General features: G+C 45.0%; 1 protein-coding gene across 2 annotated transcripts in view; it reads left to right on the forward strand.

Annotated features, from left to right (window-relative positions):
- MLLT10 (MLLT10 histone lysine methyltransferase DOT1L cofactor) overlaps positions 1–23,421 on the forward strand; it is a 223,990-nt gene that overhangs the window by 26,318 nt on the left and 174,251 nt on the right. For both annotated transcript variants that reach the window (XM_044295627.1, XM_044295626.1), the window contains exon 2: positions 7,159–7,282. In XM_044295627.1, the coding sequence (XP_044151562.1) occupies positions 7,202–7,282 (81 nt within the window). In that variant the 5' untranslated portion in view covers positions 7,159–7,201. The remainder of the gene's footprint in view (positions 1–7,158; positions 7,283–23,421) is intronic.

Below are 23,421 nucleotides of genomic sequence, written 5' to 3' on the forward strand. Positions count from 1 at the left end.
TTATTATTTTCCCTTATAACATGGTCTTAATACAGAATGCGTACTAAATATGGCTTTAGGGGTTAAAAAATAAAAAAAAATTACTCACCTCATCCTGTTGTTCGCGCAGCCGTCATTGTCTTCTTTCCTCTTCTTTCAGGACCTGCAAAAGGACCTTTGATGATGTAATCGTCTATCTTCATTCAGCAGGACCTGTGCTGACGTCACTGCGCTCGCCACGTGGTGAGCGCGATTATGTCATCAAAGGTCCTTTGGCAGTTCCTGAAAGAAGAGGATGCCAGCTGCGCGAACAACAGGATGAGGTGAGTTAATTTTTATTTTTATTTTTTTAACCCCTAAAGCCACATTTTACTAAGCATTCTGTATTAAGAATCCTATTATTTTCCCTTATAACAAAAATAATACAGTAAATTTACTTTGATCAATGAACTTACATCATTTCCTAGCAACCGTGTGTGAAAATCGCACCACATCCGCACTTGCTTGCGCATGTTTGTGATTTTCACGCAGACCCATTAATATCCATGGGGCCCACGTTGCGTGAAAAATGCAGACTATAGAACATGCCGCGATTTTCACACGCACAATTGATGAGTGAAAATCACCAATCTCAGCTGAACAGCCCCATTGAAGTGAATGGGTCCGAAAATAAGTGCAGGTGCAATGCGTTCACCTCACGCATTGCACCTGCGCAAAATTCTCGCCTGTGTGAAAGGGGCCTAAGGGTACGACCACGCAGCGTGGTCGTATTATGGTCGTGATGCAGTTAGAGAACACATGCAGCAGCCCACATGCGGTTAGGCCCCTTTCACACGGGCAAGAATACCGTGCGGGTGCAATGCGTGAGGTGAACGCATTGCACCCGCACTGAATCCGGACCTATTCACTCCAATGGGCTGTGCACATGAGCGGTGATTTTCACGCATCACTTGTGCGTTGCGTAAAAATTGCAGCATGTTTTATATTGTGCGTTTTTCCCGCAGTGCAGGCCCCATAGAAGTGAATGGGGCTGTGTGAAAATCAAAAGCATCCGCAAGCAAGTGCGGATGCGGTGCGATTTTCACGCATGTTTGCTAGGTGACGATTGGGATGGGGACCCGATCTTTATTATTTTCCCTTATAACATGGTTATAAGGGAAAATAATAGCATTCTAAATACAGAATGCTAAGTAAATTAGGGATGGAGGGGTTAAAAAAATAATATTTTTTTTTTAACTCACCTCATCCACTTGTTCGCACAGCCCGGCTTGTCTTCTTTCTTATTCTTTGAGGACCTGGGAGAAAAGGACCTTTGGTGACGTCACTGCGCTCATAACATGGTCCATCACATGGTGATGGACCAAGTGATGAGCGCGGTGATGTCACCAAAGGTCCTTTTCCTCCCAGGTTCTCAAAGAAAAAGAAAAAAGACGAGCCGGGCTGTGCGAACAAGTGGATGAGGTGAGTTTAAAAAAATTATTTTATTTTTTAACCCCTCCATCCCTAATTTACTTAGCATTCTGTATTAAGAATGCTATTATTTTCCCTTAGAACCATGTTATAAGGGAAAATGATAAAATCTACACAACACCGATCCCAAACCCGAACTTCTGGTTCGGGTATGAAACATGCCGATTTTTCTCACGCGCGTGCAAAAAGCATTAAACTGCTTTGCACTTGCACGTAAAAATTGTGCATTTTCTCGCAACACACCCGCATCTTTTCCTGCAACGCACCCGCAACGCCCGTGTGAAACCAGACTTAGGCCTCTTTCACACGAGCATGACGGATTGGCTCCGGATGTGTTTAGTGAAACCCGCACCATTTTGCAAGAAAGGTCAGTCACTTTTGTCTGCGATTGCGTTCAGTTGTTCAGTTTTTTCCGCGCGGGTGCAATGCGTTTTGATGTGTTTTACACGCGCTTTATAAAAAACTGAAGGTTTACAAACAACATCTCCTAGCAATCATCAGTGAAAAACACATCGCATCCGCACTTTCTTGCGGATGCAATGCGTTTTTCACTGAAGCCCTATTTACTTCTATGGGGCCAGGGATGCGTGAAAAACGCAGAATATAGAACATGCTGCGTTTTTCATGCAACGCAGAACTGATGCGTGAAAAAAAAACCTGCTCATGTACACAGATCCATTGAAATGAATGGGTCAGGATTCAGTGCAGGTGCTATGCCTTCACGTCACGCGTTGCACCCGCACGGAATTCTCACCCGTGTGAAAGGGGCCTTAGGGTGCGTTATTTTCTGCCATTGTTTATGGACTGTTATTTAGGCCCTATTCACACTACTGTATTTTTAGTGCGCATCCGATATGCATTTTTTGCAGATCAGATGGGGAACCATTAATTTCAACGGGGCCGCAAAAAATGCAGACAGCACGCTGTGTGCTGTCCTAATCTACAAAAAAGATAGAACATGTCCAATTTTGCGGACAAGAATAGCCATGGACTGCAGTCGTATTTTTTGTGGACCGCAAAATACATACAGTCGTGTAAATGCACCGTTAAACTGTTAAAGGGGTTATCCATGTAAGTATAAGGCCTCATGCACACAACAGTATTTTTTCACTGTCCGCAAAACGGGGTTTCGTTGGTCCGTGATCCGTGACCGTTTTTTCGTCCGTGGGTCTTCCTTGTTTTTTGGAGGATCCACGGACATGAAAAATGAAAAAAAAATCTAAGTCAAGTTTGCCATTGAAATGATAGGAAAAAACGGACACGGATCACGGACACGGATCACGGACACGGATGACAATCTTGTGTGCATCCGTGATTTTCACGGACCCATTGACTTGAATGGGTCCGTGAACCGTTGGCCGTGAAAAAAATAGGACAGGTCATATTTTTTTCACGGCCAGGAAAAACGGATCACGGATGCGGCTGCCAAACGGTGCAGTTTCCGATTTTTCCACGAACCCATTGAAAGTCAATGGGTCCGCGAAAAAAAACGGAAAATGGCACAACGGCCACGGATGCACACAACGGTCGTGTGCATGAGGCCTAATGATGACCTATCCTCAGGATAATAGGTTATCATTATCACATTGGCGGGGGTCCAAGTCCCGGCACCCTTGCCGATCAGCTGTTACAAGAAAGACGGTGCACTCACCGGAGGTCTGGTGAACGCAGCCAGCTCCCGGCAGCTCAGTCCCATTCCCACACTTTAATGGGGCTGAGCTGCAACTAGGCCATTAATGCCGGTCGTGGATATTTAACACTTCAGATGCCATGGTCAAACCTGAACATCTGAACGCATGTATTACCGGAAGCGTGCGTTTTTAGGGATCCTCCGGCCCCCACCTGTTTCGATCGGAGGAGTCGAACCTTGTATACAGAAGCCACTGTCATAGAGAATGAAGGAGGCTGCTGCACAGGGAAATTTATCAGAATGCATCACACGTGAAGATACCATGAATTTGTCTTCAGCCTAACTTTTAAACTGTCTATTGGCTGGCGTACGGCGCACCAAGATTTTGCGCCAATATTTTGGAACATCTTAAAAAAAAAATGCTAAAATGTCCTAGCACCACATCAAAGGTAGTGATAGGTGGAGGTCTAAGGCTAAATGCACACGATCAGGATTGCGTTCGGATTTTACACGCGGATTTGCATGCGGAAAATCCGCACCGTAGGTCATGTACATTGTATTCTATGAGAATTTGAAATTCTCAATCGATGCAGATTTTTTTCTGCGCGGATTTTGACCTGCAGTGCGGATTTTAAAATCCGCAGCATGTCAATTTATTTTATTTTTCCTGACCGGATTTCCTTCATTCACTTAGTAAAATCTGCATGCGGAAAATCCGCAGCGAATCCACACGCAAATCTGCACCAATTGATGCACAGATTTGCCTGCGAACACCTGCGGATTTCAGTGCGGATTCTCCGCACATGAATCCTGACCATGTGCATGTACCCTTAGGATTCGGCTACACGACAACATGAAGTCGCGCGACACAAAGGTGTACGGCTACATGGCATCCTGGTATGTAGCATATCACATAGCGACACCATTGAAATTCATTGTGCGACATGTGTCACCTTGCAGCCGGACCCTAAGTGCCAGAAAGAGGAGATAGAGGGGCTCACATAGCGCGCTCTCTCCTCACTGCGGGAGACGAGTTCAATAGAAAGTCTATGCAAGAGCTTCTCTCCTCACCTTCTAGTGATCGGTTTGGGTCTCAGCACTTTTAAACTTTTTTTTTAAACTTTACAACTTTAAGCGCTCTTGCACACGAACGTTGTGTGCGGGTCCGCAATACACGGGCTCTGGCCCGTGTGCACTCTGCAATCACGGAGGTGCGGAACGGAAGCACGGATCGGAACCCCACGGAAGCACTACGGAGTACTTTTTTGCGGTGCGGACGGATCACGGACCCATTGAAGTTGAATGGGTCTCGATCCGTCCCGGCCACCGCATGGACGTTGAAAATTGCGGTCCCCAATGCACCGAACGGATGCACATTGCTCGTGTGCAAGAGGCCTAAGGCACATACCTTTGTTGGAAGCACAAAAAACGCCAAACGCACTCAATAAATGTGACCTGTGGCTTGTGCGCCAGAAAACAGGCTCAGTTTTGATTAGTGAACCTGCGCCATAATCTGGGTTTTGCTCACTGTTCCCTCCCATTATTACCTGGAAGATTATCAGGGACGGTTCCCCATATTTCCAGTACTATTGACAACACGGAGAATGCGGGATGTGGGCAGGACAGTGAATCGGGTAGTACTGGGGGGCTGCAAGTACCCGGGGTTGGGGGAATTTACTATGACTGTTCGCTGTCTTAAGGCGGGTTTAGACGGGCTGACGGAGCTTCTGCACCGCAAAAGAAAATAGAACATGTTCTATTGTTTTGCGGTGCGGAATGAATCTTGTGGATCCTCAAACGGCGGCCACGCGGCTGGTGCTCGTGTATTGTGGAACGCTATTTGCGGTCCACAGCACAGGCATGGGGTGCACATATTTGTGTGCATGAGCCCTTAGGCTACATTCACACAATGGTGAAAAACAAAAACAATAAGGGTCCATTCACACGTCTGTATGTGTTTTGCGGATCCGCAAAACACGGACACCTGCAATGTGCGATCCGCAATTTGTGGACTGCACATCACAGACACTATAATAGAAAATGCCTTTTCTGGTCTGCAATTGCGGACAAGAATAGGACATGTTCTATTTTTTTCAGGAACGGAATTGCGGATCCCCAAAAAACGGATGCGGATCCCGGAAATGCGGATTTGCATCCGTTCCAGCCCCATTAAAAGTGAATGGGTCAGCAAATTGCGGGAACAAATGCGGACCCAAATTATGGACGTGTGAATGGACCCTTAATAATGGCAAAATCGTCAATTTTTAACAGACTTATTTTTCACTGATGCCTTTTTGAGAAAAGGACTTTAAAAACGGCGCCCTTCAATTGTACGGTGTCTGTCAGTCCATGAAAATGGACAGGATGGAAAATGTCCTATTTTTGACGTCCGTTATTCACTGGCCCCAAAACAATCGCCTTGTGAATATCCCCATAGACCACCATTGTTCATAAAGCGGACGTGTGATGGCCGTTAAAAAAATGGTTGTCAAAAGTTTGTTCTTCACTGTTGTGTGAATTTAGCCTAAATCCAAGAAGTCACAGAAATTTTTTTACGCAATGATGCACAAAAATTTGCATTTTGTTTCTGACAGTAAAGCCATGATAAATTCCCACTATGAGTTTTGCCATATATGGGGATGGGTTATTCATAGCTGACAACCACCCTAATATTAAAGGGGTTGTCTCATCTCAAACAATGGGGGCATATCGCTAGGCTATGCCTCCATTGTCTTATAGGTGGGACCCACACCTATATCGGGAACGGAGCTTGTGGTGGCTGGACCGGAGTCCTCCAGCCACCACTTTGGCCCACTCCGTTCTTGATATAGGTGCGGGTCCCAGTGGTGGGACCCGCACCTATAAGGGCTCATGCACACGACCATATGTATTTTTGCGGTCTGCAAAAAACGGATCCGCAAAAAATACGGATGATGTCCATGTGCATTCCGTATTTTGCGGAACGGAACAGCTGGCCCTTAATAGAACAGTACTATCCTTGTCCGTAATGCGGACAATAATAGGACATGTTCGATTTTTTTGCAGAACGGACATACAGAACTGGAATGCACACTGAGTAACTTCCGATTTTTTTTTTGCGGACCCATTGAAATTAATGGTTCCGCATACGGTTCACAAAATAAACGGAATGGACACGGAAATAAACTATGTTCGTGTGCATGAGTCCTAAGACAATGGGGGCATATCCTAGCGATGACCCCATTGTCTCAGATAAGACAACCCTTTTAAGTTAAAATGACTTCAGGTTTGCTGTGCCACTGGTTTCTATTGTTAGGCTACTTTCACACTGGCGTTTATACTGGATCCGGCAGGGTTCAGCAAAAACGCTTTCGTTACTGATAACACAACCATCTGCATCCGTTATGAACGGATCGGTTTGTATTATCTTTAACATTGCCAAGATGGATCCGTCATGAACTCCATTGAAAGTCAATGGGGGACGGATCCGTTTTCTATTGTGTTAGAGAAAACGGATCCGTCCCCGTTGACTTGCATTGGGGGTCATGCTGGATCCGTCTTTCTCCGTATCCCAGGACGGAAAGCAAACTACAACATGTTGCGGTTTGTTCTCCGGTATGGGAACGCAACTAAACGGAACGGAATGCATTTTGGAGCATTCCGTTCTGTTCAATAAAGTTTTGTCCCCATTGACAATGAATGGGGACAAAACTGAAGCGTTTTTCTTCCGGTATTGAGCCCCTATAACGGATCTCAATACGGGAAAACTAAAATGCTAGTGTGAAAGTAGCCTTATCTGTGTCAGCCATTTTAAATTCATTTTTAGAATCGGGGCATCCCTTTAAGCAAATTTTATGTTAGTGACACACAGGGGGAGATTTATCAAAAGTAGTGCAAAGTGAAATTGACTTAGTTGCCCATAGCAACCAATCAGATTCCACCTTTCATTTTTCAGAGCTCCTTTGGGAAATGAAAGGTGAAATCTGATTGGTTGCTATGGGCAACTAAACCACTTTTGATAAATCCCCCCTCACTGTGCTCTGTAATAAATATCCTGTATTTTCCTCACACTTTACACCATATTTCTTTCTTTTGGACAGCAGAGCGATTGGTGAGAAGACATGGAAAGCTCAAAGAAATCTGATGCCAACAACGGAGCATGGCGAACTAAAAAAAGAAGGGCCCTGGAACCTCATGAGGATACAGTATGGCTTGCACAATAGGGTAACTATAGATCACTGTAGGCAAAATGGTGGTCAAATACAAAACACATAGTGCAGGCGAGTACTGTGGGGTTGCCCCTAGCAACCAATCAGGCACCAGCACAGCAGATGGAAACTGAAAGCAGCGGCCTGATTGGTTGCCGTGGGGAACAGCGTGACTTTTCCTGTTCTCTAGTGTCACACAGCGAGACCTTTTAACACGACCTGCACACATATTTCTACGTGGAAAATCTGCATGAAAAAAACACATAAATCCACACTATTTATCGCTCTTTCTGTGTGTTTTTATTGCGGATATCCTAGCGATATGCTCCTATTGTCTGAGATGGGAATACATCAGCAACAGTTCAGAGGTCTCTTAAAGGCCTCTTGCACACGAACGTATTTTATTTCCGTTCCGTTTTTGCGGTTTTCGTTTGCGGTCCGTATGCGGAAGCATTCATTTCAATGGTTAAAAAAAAAACTAAAAACAAAGGTGCATTCCGTTTCCATATTTCCGTTCCGCTAAAAGATAAAACTTGTCGTATTATTGTCCGCATTAGGGACAAAGATAGTACTGTTCTATTATGGGCCAGCTGTTCCGTTCTGCAAAATACTGAATGCACACGTCAGCTGTATTTTTTGCTGATCTGTTTTTTGCGGACCGCAAAATATATACGGTTGTGTGCAAGAGGCCAAAGGGGTATTCTAATCTGGGCATTTATGACATATTGATAGGATATGCCATAAATGTCCAATAGGTGCGGGTCCTACCTTTAGGACCTGCTCCTTTCTCAATAAAGGGGCCCCAAAGTGAACGGAGCTCCCACCCTCCATTCACCACTAGGCCGCACATGTGTGATGTGCTAATCATTCACTCCAGGGGCCCCGTTCTTGTGACAGGAGTAGGTCTTATAGGTGGGACCCGCACCTGACATTTATGGCATATACTATAAATGTCCCAGATGGGAACACCCCTTTAACCCCTTAGTGACCCGCCTGTTTTGGGCCTTACTGACCAAGCGTTTTTGTTCCTTTTTTCATCGTCGTGTTCCAAGAGCTATAACTTTTTTATTTTTCAGTCTATAAAGCTTTATGATGGCTTGGTTTTTTGCGGGACAAGTTGCATTTTTTTTTGGCGCCATTTTGGGGTACACATAACTTTCTGATTAACTTTTATTAACTCTTTCTGGGAGGGAGATGAGAAAAACAGCAATACTGCCACTGCGTGTTTACGTTATAAATTTTATTGCGTTCATTTTTCACTATAATTAACATAATATCTTTATTCTCTGGGTCACTGTGATTACAGTGATACCAAATACATATAGTTTTTTTTCGCTATAAATAACATAATATCTTTATTATATATCTGGGTCACTGTGATTACAGTCATACCAAATACATATATTTTTTTTTCCTTTTTACAACTTTTATTCAATAAAACCCCTTTTTTTTTTAAAGAAAAAAATGTTTTTGCTTTGCCGCTATCCAAGACCCATAACTTTTATATTTTTCTTTCTATGGAGTTGTGTGAGGGCTTGAATTTTTGCAGGACGACTTGTATTTTTCATTGGTATCATTTTGGAGTAAATGGCGCTTTTTGATCGCTTGTTATAACTTTTTTTTGGTGGCAACTAAGAATAAATTAGCAATTGTGTCTTTTTTTTATTTTTATTTTTTACGGCGTTCACCGTAGGGGATAATTTACGTGATATTTATGTAATCCGGGCCGTTACGGACGTGGCAATACCGAACATATGTGGGAGATTTTTTTAGCAATTTTTTTCACTGAAAAGCGTATTTTCAATGGAAAAAAGCGTAATTTTGTATGGGATTTTTTTATTGAATAAATGTTTTATTTTTTATTTTTTTACCACTTAATAGTCCCAAAAGGGGACTATAACAGACAACATTCTGTTTGAGTTTAAAATGCAATGTATTATCCCTATAGTGCATTGCATGTTAATATCAGTGCTATTCTGATATTGACCAGCAGGCTGCGCCAGAGAGGCGCAGCCTGCTGGAAATGACTCAAGGCTGGTCTGGGGCCTACATGAGACCCCAGCCAGCCTTCACACACATCGGCACCCTGTGATCGCATTTGCGGGGTGCTGATGGGAGACATGTAAAATGTTAGGCTGGTTTCACACGGGCATTGCAGGAAAAGGTGTGGGTGCGTTGTAATGCGTTTTGCACGTGCGTGAGAGAAATCGACATGTTTGGTACCCAAACCCGAACTTCTTCACAGAAGTTCGGGCTTGGGATTGGTGTTCTGTAGATTGTATTATTTTCCCTTATAACATGGTTATAAGGGAAAATAATAGCATTCTGAATACAGAATGCATAGTACAATAGCGCTGGAGGGGTTAAAAAAAATATAATAATTTTAACTTACCTTAATCCACTTGATCGTGCAGCCGGCATCTCTTCTGTCTTCTTCTTTGCTGTGCACAGGAATAGGTCACTGTGCTCATCACATGGTCCAATCACATGGTTCATCACCATGGTGAGGGACCATGTGATTGGATCATGTGATGTGATGTCACCACAGGTCCTTAGCTGTCAGCTCAACATTACAGAAGAAGACAGAGATCCGCAACTACGCGATCAAGTGGACTCGGTGAGTTAATATTTTTTATTTTTAACCCCTCCATCACTATTTTACTTTGCATTCTGTATTCAAAATGCTATTATTTTCCCTTATAACCATGTTATAAGGGAAAATAATACAGATCGGGTCCCCAGCCCGATCGTCACCTAGCAACCATGCGTGAAAATTGCACCGCATCCGCACTTGCTTGCGGATGCTTGCGATTTTAATGCGGCCCCATTCACTTCTATGGGGCCTGCGTTGCATGAAAAACGCTGAATATAGAGCTTGATGCGATTTTCACGCAACGCACAAGTGATGCGTGAAAATTACAGCTCATGTGCACAGCCCCATAGAAATGAATGGGTCAGGATTCAGTGCGGGTGCAATGCGTTCAACTCACGCATTGCACCCGCGCGGAATACTCGCCGTGTGAAAGGGGCCTTAAACAGCCTGGTTAGGCACTCCTGCCAGTCCGGGTTGTTAGAGCAGGGCGGCTGGTCTCATGTGAGAGCCGTTCTTTACTGCAAGGGGGACCCGTGCAGCGCTTAGACTGGCTGCCGTAAAAAAGTGGCAGCCCAGCCTAAGGCCCCTTAGTGACCGCCTTAAAAAGGTGTACTGGTGGTCACTAAGGGGTTAATAATGTCAGTTTCTGAACCAGTATGGCTATATAAAAATTTCCATTCAACTTCCCACACTAAATTTAGCCTCGTAAGGCCTCACACCACCGTTGTGCAGCCGTTCCATTGTGCGACTGCGCCGAATTTCCCAAAATGATTCGATCCGAATTTATTTGTGATGAATTGCGTTAAAAACGGCTATTTCCTGGCTGAAGAGAGCCTGTATAGTGGTGTAGAACACTGTGCCTTGCAGTAACACGCATAGGGAGTCTGCTGGGGTAGTGAAACAATACTGTGAGTCCGTAAGTCCGTATGACACGCAGATGACAGGCGTCGCTCTTAGAATCACTGCACACTTCACTTATTTGGGCAGTTACAGGGCCAAAACTGACCAAACAACTCAAGTGTGAACTCAGCCTTAGCCTCTTGCACACGACCGTATGGCTTTTTCAGTATTCTGCAGTCCGCAAAAAACGGATCCGCAAAAATACGGATGACGTCCGTGTGCATTCAATTTTTTGCAGGACGGAACAGCTGGCCCCTGATAGAACAGTCCTATCCTTGTCCGTTATGCGGACAATAATAGGACATGTTCTATCTTTGAACAGAAAAACGGAAATACGGAAACGGAAGGCATACGGAGTACCTTCAAGTTTTTTTGCGGATCTATTGAAACGAATGGTTCCGTATATGGTCTGTATACGGAACGCAAAAAACAGAACATAAACAGAAAAAAAAAAATGTTAGTGTGCAAGAGGCCTTAGGGCTCGTTCACACAACCGTATGGATTTTTCAGTGTTTTGCGGGCCGTTTTTCCCAGATCCGTTTTTCCTTTTTTTTTCAGTAGTGTTTCCAATTCCGTTCCGTTTTTCCGTATGGCATATACAATATACAGTAATTACATAGAAAAAATTGGGCTGGGCATAAAATTTTCAATAGATGGTTCCACAAAAAAAGAATGGATATGGAAGACATACGGAGTAAATTCCGTATGTGTTTAGTTTTTTTTGCGGACCTATTGACTTGAATGGAGCCACGGAACGTGATTTGCAGGCAATAATAGGACATGTTCTATCTTTGAACGGAACGGAAAAACGGAAAGGAATGCATACGGAGTACATTCAGTTTTTTTTTTGCGGAACCATTGAAGTGCATGTAGCCTCAGACCGCACTTTCACCCCAAAAGCAAGGATGAATTAATGTACTTTTATATATTTAAAATAAATACACCCCAAAACTGGTTGTATCAGGCCGCACTTTCAACCCAATAACAGATGCTAGGATTACTGCAAATACTCTTTAAAACAACCTAAAATCTGTAGTAATAGACCCCAATTAGTGCACAAGGTGTAATAGAATCGCTCCTATTACCCAGGCTGCACACTCTCCTATTGATCCCTGCTCTCTCCCTACAGTGTGGATAATGCCTCCCTATCCTTTCCCTACACTATGGCCTCCTGCACATGTTCCGCAAAAAGATAAGATATGTTCAATCTTTTTGCGGAACAGAAGTACGGGACGAAACCCCACGGAAGCACTCTGTAGTCCTTCCGTGGGTTTCCGTTCCGTGCTTCCGTTCTGCACCATTCCAGCATCTCCGGATTTGCGGACCCATTGAAGTGAATGCAGAATGCCCACGGAACGGCACCCGTGTATTGCGGATTCGCAAAACGACAACAGGCAGCACACGTTCGTGTGCAGGAGGCCTATGAATGGTCTTTCCCTGAACTACTCAGTAGTTGTTTTTTTTTTTTTTAATAAAATCTTTTCTACCACTGTCCCTAGTGCCTGAAAAGTTCACTGTAAAATAGCGGAGACCGGCTGAGACTTTTTATAGGGCTGTGACATCACAGGGGCTGGCTATCTGCTGATTGGCTGCCTGCATGGCATTATGGGTGCTCCCTCGTTCTCCTTACTTTCAGTTTGTTACATGTGCAGCAGGCATTTGAGAAAAAACGCGATTCGTTACCACGAACCATGAGGAAAATCGACTTCAGGACAAATCAAATTTTTTCCTGAAATTCGGATCGAATTCCACTTTGTCAACTTCGATTCGCTCATCTCTACTCCCAGGCATGGTCCCTTGGGCGGCTGCAGACAATGACTAGCTTGAGCGGTGACAGGTTCACACAAGAGACATCACCATTCAAGCCTATGGTTGGCTGCAGTAGTGCAGGTGACCATGCTCGGGAGTAAGCAAGCAAGCCGTGGACTGGAAGATGGACACATGGGTGCCAGCGTGCAGGAGCGGCGGGGAGCAGCTAAGTAATGTCAATGGAAAAATAAAAATTTACGGTTGTCTGAACAATGCAAAAACAAAACATCCCAGGGTATTTCTGACCATTGTGTCCCCCCCCCCCCCCAAGAAAATGGGGGCCCTTTACCCCAACATGAATGGACCAGCTGGTCAGGTACATGCACTGACACTCATTCTGTATGGGACTACCTTTCTTCAGTCCCATACAGAATGAAGGGAGCAACATGGTGCATGCTCGACCGGCAGATCCATTCATTGTGGGTTATGGTGCCGCTGTTCTCATGATCAGTAGGGGTCCCAATGGGCAGACACCCACTGATCTAATAGTTGTCCCTGGAATACCCCTTTATTGTAAAAATAAGATTGGTACTTCAGGGGTACATGCACACAGCAGTGTAAGTTTAGGCAGAATTTCCTTGCTGATTTCGCTGCGTTTCCGTACTGAAATCTGCATTCTTACTTGTGGATTTGCCCCAGATCTCACCTTTTGCATTGCAAGGGGTGAAATCTGCACTGACAATTTGCCCAAAAAATTGTCACACTGCAGAATTCAAAAATCCAATTTCTTCATGGAACATGTCTGCGCTGTATAGGTAAAAAAGTCAATTCGCGTTTCAATACTGTACGGAGCGCTCCGATGAGCCAAAGTTATTACTTCGCGAAGTCTCGTGAGACTTCGCATAATAACTTCAGAAATTGATTTATACTGTAAAAATAAAAACATTTCCAGAACTCGGCTAGGATATGCTTCTATTGTATGATAGATGCGGGTCCCATTTCTATGGGGATTCAGAAAATATTTTTGGCAGGCCAATAGGAACACTTGGTGGTGGCCGGACTCGGCACTGCCGGCCACCACTTTGCCGGCTTTGTTTTTACGAGATAGGTGAGACCCGAATCTATCTGACAATGGGGGCATATCCTAATAATATGCCCCCATTGTCTGAGATGGGAATACCCCTTTAAGGCCCTATCACCCAACAAAAAGTGATGAAAACTCCACAAACAAAAGCCTGGTTTCCGCTGGGTCTTATACCTTACTACTGGATTTCAAGCTGACATATGGACGTGTTTTTTTCGTTTTTAGAAAAAAAAGGAAAAAACACCAGGAAAATCAATGGTGGTGTTTATTTTCCCTACAGATTGTGTGTGTGACCCCACCTGTTCTATGCAGTTCTGTTAAAATGCAAAAAAACAGCAATTTAGGCCTCATGCACACCACCATAATTTTGGTCTGCATCTGCATTTTTTGCGGATCGGATGTGGACCCATTCATTATAATAGGGCTGCTTCTGTATGTCCGTTCTGTGGCCCTGCAAAAAATAAAATAAAATAGAACACGTCCTACTCTAGTCCATTTGGCTGACAAGAATAGACATTTGTAACCCAGCACGGGACCTGTGGAAGGGGAAAATGCAGGATGCACACGGCAGGTATCTGTGTTTTGCGGATCCAACTGCAAAAAACGGATACAGTCGTGTGCATGAGGCCTTAAAGGATATATACATATTTTTTTTGTTAATTAACTATATTATTACAAATGAAAGGAAAAAAACCATGAAATTAGCCAAGCTAGTGCGAGGCACGTAATCCAAATGACTTTTTGTAGAATCTAAATGCAAACTATTCCCCATCGTCTCCCTGTCCTCGCCTCACAAGGCCATGATTAATTATACCCTACACAGAAACAGGTGAGTAATCAGCAGCGCCGGCGCCCTCACACGTACACCTGTGCTGTGCCCGCGCCTCCTATTACTCAGAAGTACCCTACAATGACAAGATTTATTCCCAGTTTTTGTCCCTGCCATATGATAGCTCTGTTACTGAAAAAACGTAAACGAGGCACAATAGTTCGTCCCCCAGATGGGTAACCTGAAGCTCCTGGGCCCAAAGCAAAATCTCAAACAGGGCCCCCGCCTACCATGTGCCATACTGGTGTCTTCTTACGTGGCAGAGGGGATTTGGGGCCCCCTCAAGCACCAGGGGCTAGGTATGATGGCTACCTTTGCACCATCCCCCTCTCCTGAGGGATACGCCACAGCAGATTCTATACCTGCACGCATGTGGGACATTTTTTGCGCTGCATTTTTATCCCTGGTGCGTCTGCCATTATAAACCAGGGGGTTTGGGGTTGTCAAAAAATGGTGGAAACCTTTCAAATGTCAATCCTGTGGGCCTAACTAGTGAGAGCTCCTTCCCATCTGCATTGGAGGCTCTGCTTAAAAACATGTTCCCCCGACTGGAAACCAAACGGATCCCATTATAGTCAATGGGATCTGTTAGATTCCATTAGTGTCAGTTATTTGCCAAATTCAGCACTTCCGTTATTTATAAATAAATAGAGGTGATGTGAATGAGCCCTTAGAGCCTTGAACCGAACCCTCTTATAGCGCCACAGACCACGTATGTTCTATATTCACATATTCGCGTGATGTTCCATGATGACTACTGCCTTGCTCTCAGCAATTAAGCCTCATGCACACGTCCGTGGAACACGGACCGTGAGATGCCGGCCTGGATTCCTGCTGAAGGCACGAGCGCACGGCGTCATCGGTTGCTATGACGCTGTGCGCCCGCTGCTGTACAGTAATACACCCGTATTATCTATACGAATGTATTACTGTACACCAGCGGCGGCACGAAGCGCACAGCGTCATAGCAACCAAGGACGCCGTGCGCTCCTGCACTCAGCAGGAATTGAGGCCGGTATCTCATGGTACGTGTTCCACGGACGTGTGCATGAGGCTTCAGTTGTTGGGGAGGTTGGGAGGAGAGAAAGGAATGGGGGGCGCTCAGGGACCCTGCACTAGCGAATGGAAGGAGTCTCAGGGGTGGATAGGTGGGAAATACTGATCAGGAGGAATTTACACATTTTTGTGGTCTTTCCATTGGTATTTCTGCTATATTTTTGGGGGCATTCACACGACCGTATCTGTTTTGTGGTCCACAAATTGCATACTCGCGAAACACGGGTACCGGCCGTGTACGCTCTGTATTTTGTGGATCAACACATCCCGCCCTTTGTTAGAAAAGCCTAAAGCAAAACGGACAAGAATAGGACATGCTCTATCTTTTTTCAGGTGTCACGGAATGGATAGCACACGGTGTACTGTCTGCATTTTTTGCGGCCCATTGAAATGAATAGGTCCACGTCTGACACGCAATAAATGCGAATCAGTTGCGGACCGAAAATACAGTCGTGTGAATGGACCTTTACACTTAGGCCTCTTTTCACACGGGCGTCAGTTTTTTTGCCCGGATAAGAGCCGGGTGCGTTGCGGGAAAATGCGCGATTTTCCCGCGCGAGTGCAAAACATTGTCATGCGTTGCACTCGCGTGAGAAAAATCGCGCATGTTTGGTACCCAAACCCGAACTTCTTCACAGAAGTTCGGACTTGGGATTGATGTTCTGAAGATTGTATTATTTTCCCTTATAACATGGTTATAAGGGAAAATAATAGCATTCTGAATACAGAATGCATAGTAAACCAGCGCTAGAGGGGTTAAAAAAAAATATAAAAAAATTTTAACTCACTTGATCACGAAGCCCGGCACCTCCTTGTGTCTCCTCTGCGCTGAACAGGACCTGGGGTGAGCTGCTCCATTAAATACAGGTTAAGGACCTTCGATGACGTCACTCCGGTCATCACATGGTCTTTTACCATGGTGAATCACCATGGTAAAAGATCATGTGACGTACCATGTGATGACCGGAGTGACGTCATCGAAGGTCCTTAACCTGTATTTAATGGAGCAGCTCACCCCAGGTCCTGTTCAGCCGCTCAGCGCAGAGGAGACACAAGGAGATGCCGGGCTTCGTGATCAAGTGGACTAAGGTGAGTTAAATTTTTTTTTATTTTTTTTTAACCCCTCTAGCGCTGGTTTACTATGCATTCTGTATTCAGAATGCTATTATTTTCCCTTATAACCATGTTATAAGGGAAAATAATAATGATCGGGTCTCCATCCCGATCGTCTCCTAGCAACCGTGCGTGCAAATCGCACGGCATCCGTACTTGCTTGCGGATGCCATCCGATTTTCACACACCCCATTCACTTCTATGGGGCCTGCGTCACGTCAAAATCGGACAATATAGAGCATGCTGCGATTTCAACTGAACGCACAAGTGATGCGTTAAAAACAACGCTCATGTGCACAGCCCCATAGAAATGAATGGGTCAGGATTTAGTGCGGGTGCCTTACGTTCGCCGCACGGATCGCACCCGCATGGAAAACTCGCCCGTGTGAAAGGGGCCTTAAGCCTCATGTACACGGCCGTATGTATTTTGCGCTCCCCAAAAGAGAAATGGATGACGTCCGTATGGCATCCATTTATTTTTTGCGGATCCATTGTAATAATGCCTATCCTTGTCCGCAAACTAGAAAAAAATAGGACAAGCACAATTTTTTTGCGGGGCTACGGAACCGACATACGGATGCGGATAGCACGCGGTGTGCAGTCCGCATTTTTTGCGGACCCATTGAAATGAATGGGTCCGCATCCTGTCCGCAAAAAAAAAAAGAAACGGAAACAAAATACGTTTGTGTGCATGAGGCCTTAGTCTACACACAGTGTCAGAGATTTATCAAAAGTGGTGTAAAGGAAAACTGGCTACGGGCGAGTTCACAGCATTATTTTTATCGTTCTTCTGAGCCGTCGTGCATGCAGGACTTTTTTTTCCCCGTCTGAAAATAACAGATCTCTGAAGGAAATGGCGCAAATGGATGCCAAATGTGCATAATGATGAACAGTATCTTCTGACGGATCAGCTAAATGGAAAAATAATGGCAATGTGAATTTGCCCTTAGTTGCCCATAGTGACCAATCAGATCGCACCTTTCATTTTTCAGAGCTCCTCTGGAAATTGAACGGTGGAATCTGATGGGTTGCTAGGGGCAACTTAGCTAGTTTTCCTTCACACCACTTTTGATAAATCTCCCCCAGCGTTCTCGATAATTTTTGTGTGTTTTTTTATTTTTTTATGCAACATGCTCTGGTTATGTTTTTTTTTCCTGGGTGTTTTTATTATAAGCGTCTACATCCGAGTTAAAAAATATCAGAAAAAAACCCATCATGTTACGAAATAAACACCAGCAAAAACTCTTGAGACCACACTTACTATTTATTGTAAATGCACCATAATTTGGTGCATTTCGGTTTAGAGTCTGGACAATCCACTGAACCCAGAGGGACAGGGGGGTTGTCCTACAAACTATTGGCACAAAATAAGCCGATAAATAATTATCATGAAATTATACAAAAGCCTTTAGCTATGCACCAAATGTATCCTCTACATGGCCACTGTGATAAATATGGCGCATGTGCACACCCCGTCTACAGCAAGGACGCCCAACCTGCGGCCCTCCAGCTGTTGCAAAATGACCACTCCCAGCATGCCCGGAAAGCCTACTGATATAACGGCATGTTGGGAGTTGTAGTTTTGCAACAGCTGGAGGGCCGCAGGTTGGGCATCCCTGGTCTAAAGGATTAGTAAATGTGCCGCGTAAAGGTTTATGGGGTTTCCTGGGAGTAAAATATCGATGATCCGTCCTCTAGAAAGGTCATCACAATCTGGTCAGTGGGGTCTGACACCAGGACCCCTGCCGAGCAGCTGTTTGAAGAGGCTTCCATGAGTGATGATTAAAAAAAATTATAAAAATTCACATGGCAGTGATAGCAGCCCACTTTCCAAATTACGAGCTGTCACACAGTTGCTCCAGCGGCCGGGCATCACAGTCACTTGGCACTCGGCTCAGTCGTAGCAGCGGCCGCCGTCCAGGGAGGCCAAATGAGGTTAAGCAGCTATTAAAATAAAAGGTTTAGGAGCTCAGAGCAGCGCTGGAGCACACCGTCAGCGTCTCTGACAACTGCAAAACTGTCAGCTCAGGCCTGGGCACCGGCCATACTGGAAAGTACCACTCAGGGCATTGTATGTGAAGAGGAGTGCGGACTAGGCCAGATGCCTCTATAGCTGTATTCCTACAGGACGCACAGGCCCCCGCTCCCATCATCAGTGGACCTCTGCCAGACACGTGTCTGTGAGACAACCCCTTTAAAATTCAGCTTTCCAATATCCACACCGACTCAGGACGCTGGCTCTTCCACTATTTATAATCCAATCCCCCATTCTCTTTTTCCACGCAGATAGCAACATTCCGGGACAGACTGGCCATAGACCCTACAGGGAAATTTCCCAGGGGGCCACCAGAGCCCTCCTAATGGCAGCCAGCCAGGTACATAACGATCTGAAGTTCTCTGCATTAGGGCTTATGCACACGACCGTATGCATTTTGCTGTCCGCAAAACACGGATTTGCAAAAAATACGGATGATGTCCGTATTTTGTGGAACGGAACAGCTGGCCCCTAATAGAACAGTCCTATCCTTCTCTGTAATGCGGACGATAATAGGACACGTTCTATTTTTTTTGTGGAACAGGAATACGGACTTACGGAAACTAAATACACACGGAGTAACTTCCGTTTTTTTTTGCGGACCTATTGAAATAAATGGTTCCAAAAAAACGGAATGACACTGAAAGAAATCACGTTCGTGTGCATAAGCCCTTAATGGTAAGGGCATCAGGTACTTATATACCTGGCCGGCGGCCGCAGGTGCCCTCCTAAACTGTATTGCCATCCTCAGGAAGATAATACAGATGAAGGGCTCATGCACAGGACCGTTGGTATTTTGCGGTCGACAAACTGCGGATCCGCAAAACACAGATACTGGCCGTGTGCATTTAGTATTTTGCGGCATGGAGGAACAGTCCTATCCTTGTCCATAATGCAGACAATAATAGGACATGTTCTATTTTTTCTGTTTTTTTGGCCCCTTTGAAGTGAATGGTTCTGCATATGGACAAAAAACAACAACAAAAAAAAAACAACAACAAAAAAACGGATATGGAAAAAAATTACATTTGTGTGCATGAGCCCGAATACTGTGTCGAGGGCGGCAGCATTTTGTACTGCACTGTGGAATCTGGTGCTGCACTACGGTATTGCTGCCCCTCCTACTTCCGTTGTCCCCGTCTACTTGTGTTGCCGCCTTCAGTCAATTTGGACTCGCTTACAATCGTTTTTTTCCCCCTGGCAACTTAAGGGTCCATTCACATGTCCGCAACTGTTTTGCGGTCCGCAAAACATGGACACAGGCCATGTGCTTTACGCATTTTTCGGACCACACGTGGCCAGCACTATAATAGAAGTTCCTTTTACTTGTCTGAGGCTGCGGACAAGAATAGGACATGTTCTATATTTTTGCAGGGCCACGGAACGGAAGTGCGGATGTGGACAGCACACTGTGTGCTGTCCACATCTTTTGCGGCCCTATTGAAAATAAATGGGTCCACCCGTTACGCAAAATTGAGGAACGGATGTGGACCCATTTGGCGGACGTGTGAATGGACCCTTAGGGCTCATGCACACGACCGTATGTATTTTGCGGTTTGCAAAAAACGGATCTGCAAAATATACGGATGATATCCGTGTGCATTCTGTATTTTGCGGAACGGAACAGCTGGCCCTTCATAGAACAGTACTATGCTTGTCCGTAATGCGGACAATAATAGGACATTTTCTATTTTTTTGTCGGAACGGAAATACGGACATACGGAAACAGAATGCACACAAAGTAACTTCCGTTCTTTTTGCGGACCCATTGAAGTGAATGGTTCCGCATACAGTCCGCAAAAAAAACGTAACGGACACGGAACGAAAATACGTTTGTGTGCATGAGCCCTTACAATGAGAATAACGGAAGTGCGGGGTCATCTGAAAGTAAAAGGCTGCAGACGGACCCCACGGACTATAAGCAGCGTTTCTGTTTGGTCAGAAATGCTGAAGCCAAATTACAGAAAAGTCTAGATTGACAGTGGTTTTGTTTGTTGCACGCTATGGCAGTTTTTTCCTGGTGGTTTCCCTTATGCTTTTCTATAAAACCAAAGTAAAAAAAAAGGCTTCAAACTCCTGACACTCCTGTTACATGTGAAACTGTCGCCTTTTGTTGTTATAATGTATAGGAGCAGTGATACTGACCATTTTTGTAATATACTTTAATTAATGAACTCGTACATTTCTAGTACAAAAGTAGCTCTAAAGTGGCCCATTTTGTGCCTTAGCAACGCTCCTGGTCTTCTGTCGCACATGAACGTATTTTCTTTCTGTGTCCGTTCCGCTTTTATTGCAGACCGTATGCGGAACCATTTATTTCAATGGGTCCGCAAAAAAAAAACGGAAGTTACTTTGCATTCCGTTTCCGTTTCGCCAAAAAATAGAACTTGTCCTATTATTGTCCGCATTACGGACAAGGATAGTACAGTTCTATTAGGGTCCAGCTGAATACGGAATGCACGCGGACGTCATCCATATTTTTTGCGGATATATTTTTTGCGGACCGCAAAATACATACGGTCATGTGCATGAGCCCTAACTGTGGAGACACGCGCCACACCAACTGCTGCCCTCACTGCTTCTCTCCACATATATATATATATATATATATATAAGTGGACACAGTACAGAGGCAAAATACAAGTTCTTAACTCAAACGTCAGTGTTTATTCACACTTGCGGCAGTTGCACAAAACAGCACGTAACTTTGCAGTCTTTGGTGTTAATTCACACACAATGGAAAGTTCATATTACACAAGTCACCTTGCTGGCAGTTCTGCCTCCAGCAGTCCACAGCAGGCTTTAGGGGGCCTGTTTCCCCTGCACACAGGTCTCAGCCCTCCAGTCCAGCACAAAACCTCAGATCCTGCTGAGCCCAGCTGCCTCCTTAAGGCCTCTTTCACACAGGCGTCGCGTGTGAGGGTCGGACAGGATGCGGGTACGTTGCGTTTTGCACGCGCGTGAGAAAAATAGGCATGTTTTTTATTTTCCCTTATAACATGGTTATAAGGGAAAATAATAGCATTCTTAATACAGAATGCTTAGTAAAATAGGGATGGAGGGGTTAAAAAAAATAAAAAATGATTTAACTCACCTCATCCACTTGTTCGCGCAGCCGGCATCTCTTCTGTCTTCATCTTTGATGCCCAGGACGAAAAGGACCTGTGGTGACGTCACTGCGCTCATCACATGGTCCATCACCATGGTGATGGATCATGTGACGGACCATGTGATGAGCGCAGTGACGTCACCACAGGTCCTTTTCGTCCTGGGCATCAAAGAAGAAGACAGAAGAGAAGCCGGGCTGCGCGAACAAGTGGATTAAGGTGAGTTAAATTATTTTTATTTAACCCCGCATCCCTATTTTACTTAGCATTCTGTATTAAGAATGCTATTATTTTCCCTTATAACCATGTTATAAGGGAAAATAATAACGATCGGGTCCCCATCCGATCGTCTCCTAGCAGCCATGCGTGAAAATAGCACTGCATCCGCACTTGCTTGCGGATGTGTCACGGAAAGGTGTACAGGAAACAAGACAATGCAAAATGAATATATGACTCACTGGATCCAAAACTAAGGAACAAAAGGGAGACCCCTGCACAAGACCTGGCACTCTCCCTGACTGCTCAGCCTATGCGAACACCCCAATGGTGGATGATCGCATATCCTCGTACCTAGACTATCTAACACCTGAACACCCTACAATAGTGAGGGGACACGACCACCGGCTCCCTACACTAGACACGGAGGGAGTCAGGGTCACCTGGGATCCAGCAAACAGATAATCACAAATGAATGTACAGCACTTATCTTGTAGAAGACTGGGAAATAGGATCAGCATGCACACACACTCCAGGAAGTTGTATAAACCGCACACTAATGCATTATGGGGAGGAATTTAAAGGGATGCAATCAGTCCAACTACAAGACAGCTGAGAGAGGCTAACAAGATGAGGAACTGAAAAGCAAAACAAATAAAGCTCAAGGAGGAGGTTCTGAAAGGCATCTGTTAGAGCTTCTCAGATGTCTGGTTGTGACAGGATGCTTGCGATTTCCACGCAGACCCATTTACTTCTATGGGGCCTGCGTTGCGTGAAAATCACTGCTCATGTGCACAGCCCCATAGAAATGAATGGGTCCGGATTCAGTGCGGGTGCAATGCGTTCCCCTCACGCATTGCACCCGCTCGGAAATCTCGCCCATGTGAAAGAAGCCTAAGGACAGCCAGGTGCTGCCAAAACCCGGACCGGTATTTGACCCCACCTGGCTGCAAATCAGCCCAGCAGCAGACGCTAGGAGGAAATACCTGTTCTCCCAGCCCATAACAGTCACTGTGTCATATTATAAATATACTAGCAGAAGGACCCGGCTTCGCATGGGTATATTTGATTTAATGTTTGTGTGTGTCGTTAAAAGACAGTATCCAATATAACAGTGACCTCTACGGCACCCTGACCCTTTAACAATGACCTCCACAGTCCCCTACCTCTTAAAGTGGACCTTTCATCTGGCAAAACATTGTGAACCAAGTGTAATGATCTGTACAGCGGCGCCCGGGGATCTCACTGCACTTACTATTATTCCTGGGCACCGCTCCGTTCTCCTGCTATGCCCTCCGGTATGTTTGGTCACTTGGTTATAGTAGGAAAAGGTCCTGTTTTGCCAGATGAAAGGTCCTCTTTAACACTGACCCCCCCGTGCCCCGCCACTTTAAAATGGGACCTTCACAGCAGCTCGCCCCTTTAACAGTGAGTTTCACAGCACTCCACTCCCTTGACAGTGACCTCCTCAGA

This window comes from Bufo gargarizans, chromosome 5 (genome assembly GCF_014858855.1).
Source record: "Bufo gargarizans isolate SCDJY-AF-19 chromosome 5, ASM1485885v1, whole genome shotgun sequence".
Taxonomy (NCBI): domain Eukaryota; kingdom Metazoa; phylum Chordata; class Amphibia; order Anura; family Bufonidae; genus Bufo; species Bufo gargarizans.